At 33.4% G+C, this 2,478-nt stretch overlaps 1 protein-coding gene across 1 annotated transcript; it reads right to left on the reverse strand.

Annotated features, from left to right (window-relative positions):
- Positions 1-1,697: 1,697 nt before the first annotated feature.
- Positions 1,698-2,195, reverse strand: LOC121238177. Its single transcript, XM_041135018.1, has one exon. The coding sequence runs from the start codon at positions 2,193-2,195 to the stop codon at positions 1,698-1,700; it is 498 nt and encodes a 165-aa protein (XP_040990952.1).
- Positions 2,196-2,478: the final 283 nt, after the last annotated feature.

A 2,478-nucleotide genomic window follows, 5' to 3' on the forward strand; every position in this document is an offset into this window, starting at 1 on the left:
TTTTCAGAATTTTTTTAGCTAAATTTTCTAAAAACATGCAACTGCAGAAGTATTCATTTGATTTCCCCAGTGGCTGCTCATTTGTGTTTTGTGTAACCTTAAAGCGCTACCTTCCGAAGTGATGCATGCATGCTTGCTTCCAAAGAATATTTTTCAAGAGTGATGCATGTGACTCTTAATGAGTGGTTCTAGTATATCATATTGCTCATTGCATTGGGAGACAGATCTAACCATTTGAACTTTGTTCTTTCTCGTTATTAAGTAGATCATTTTTCATTTATTTATTTTATAAATTTCCAAAAAATCCATTATTATCTTTAAGTAATATATATAGAGGTAGATTTTATTATTTATATTTATATTTTAATATTTTCCTTGACGTGTGGACCAGACTCTCCTTAATAACCAAATCCAATATGTTAAAATTTTAATTAAATGGGTGAACTCCCTTAATAAGTGGGTTCCACATGTGAAATATTGAATTAAATAAATGAAGTATAAATTTATGATTCAAACTCAAGATCTTTGTTTTAGACCATATAAAATCAAAACTTATCCAAAAAGGCTAAAATGTTAACAGGATGGAAAGATGTGTGCATTTTGGGTTTTGAGTGAGTTTTGGGGCTTGGAAGGTACTTTTAATAATCTAAAAACTCTTTTAAATAAAAAATAGTACGTTTGGTAAATTTATAAAAAGTGATTTAAGCACCTAAAAAAACTGAAAATTTACGTTTAAGAAAAAAAACCAAATTGAAGCTTTTTGTTGAAAAGTTCCTGCAAATAATGCTACATTTAACAAAATCACATCAACTAATTTTAAAAGCACTTTTCGTGTATTTTTATCAAATAGTAAATAAGTTAACGTTCAAACAAGAATTTTGATGTTGGCGCCTTCTAAACTAGTGGTGGGATTATTTCCCACCAAGCCATTAGTATAAAAGTTTGAACGGTAATTTACACCCGTTCGAACGATAAAATAGCTAAATTGTTAGCAAGAAAAAGTTCGCACTGAAAAAAATTTCATATTCGAATAAAGTTCAAAACCATTCGAATGCACAATTTTGAAATCATACGCACAAGATAAGAAATTTGTCGCCGTAATAACATTTGTTTTAAGTTGAACGATGTCGTTTCGTGTCTTATATTCTGTTACAACGATCATTCTCGCCTTAATAAGTCACAAATCTTTAAAAAGACCCAACACTTGCCCGCGGGTAAATAAACTAAGTCCCTCTCTTCCTCTTCTCATCACTTCAACCCATTTGTTTATATATATATATATATATATAGAGAGAGAGAGAGAGAGAGAGAGAGAGAGGGTTGCCTACAGTGAATAAAGATATGGTTTTTGTTAAATTTCGTTGGGATTGTTTATGTTCTTAATTTTCGCAATTTTCTCTTAATAACTTCATTGTATTTACTAAATGTGGTGTAGTTGTGTTCTGGTTAATTTATTGCGTTGTTTGGAGTTGGAAAAAAGGGTAAATATTCTAATATCTACAAACTTTGTTTATGCATTGTAGTTGAATATTCCCGTGTTTGTCTGTGTTGTGGATATTCCTGTAGATGTTTATGTTGTGCTTGAGTTTGGTCTGTGCTTGCATCTAGAAACTGGGTAGAAACCATTCAAACTATATCTTGAAACGTTCGAATGAGAGACAGAGTCCGTTCAAGCCATCAACATATAAGTTCGAACGTTAACCCAAGAGGATATCCAGTAAGTGAAAATGAAGAGGAGAATCATCAACAACTTGATGAGTTGAGGATGGGGGAGTGGAGTATTTCCCTTTGGAGTGATATCTAGGAGGATATCCATGTAACTTGAAATAGTTTTCAATAGTATGCCCAGGAACAGAGTAATGGGAGCAAATAGGTCTATCTTTGCAAGTGGAAGGCTTAGTCTGATGGACAGGTTTTGTTGTAAATGAAAGTGTAGCAAATGGAATATGAGAAACCAGAACTGATCCAATGTCTCTTTGACTCTCTTCTTGAAGAACAAGGGAGAAAACCTTATTGATAGGAGGAAGTGGATCAATTAAAAGAATTTGACCACGAACTTCAGAAACAGAGTCATTTAGCCCCATCAAGAAATGCATAACATATTCTTGCTGGTGCATATCCCTCAAAGTACACAGACCTCCACATAAGCAAACAGGTAAGGGTCTATAGTTCGTCAACTCATCCCATAAACCCATCATTTAAGTGAAATATGCACTGACAGAGAGGTCATTTTGCATAAGACAAGCAATGGACTTCTACAACTAGAAAATCTGAGGGTCATTACCTTGAGAAAAACGTTCTTGAAGGTCAGACCACATTTCCATGGCAGATTTGACATATATAACATTGGCAACAATCTCTTTAGAAAGAGAATTGAGAAGCCATGACAGGATCATGTTATTGTATTTGGTCTAGGAATGAAAAGGTAGAGAAGTGTCGAGTGGTTTAGCAATAGAACCATCAACAAAATGAACTTTG

This window comes from Juglans microcarpa x Juglans regia, chromosome 7D, assembly GCF_004785595.1.
Source record: "Juglans microcarpa x Juglans regia isolate MS1-56 chromosome 7D, Jm3101_v1.0, whole genome shotgun sequence".
Lineage (NCBI taxonomy): Eukaryota > Viridiplantae > Streptophyta > Magnoliopsida > Fagales > Juglandaceae > Juglans > Juglans microcarpa x Juglans regia.

Coding starts and splice junctions, on each gene's coding strand:
- LOC121238177 (XM_041135018.1), bottom strand. CDS start 2,195: ATGGGTTTATGGGATGAGTTGACGAACTATAGACCCTTACCTGTTTGC.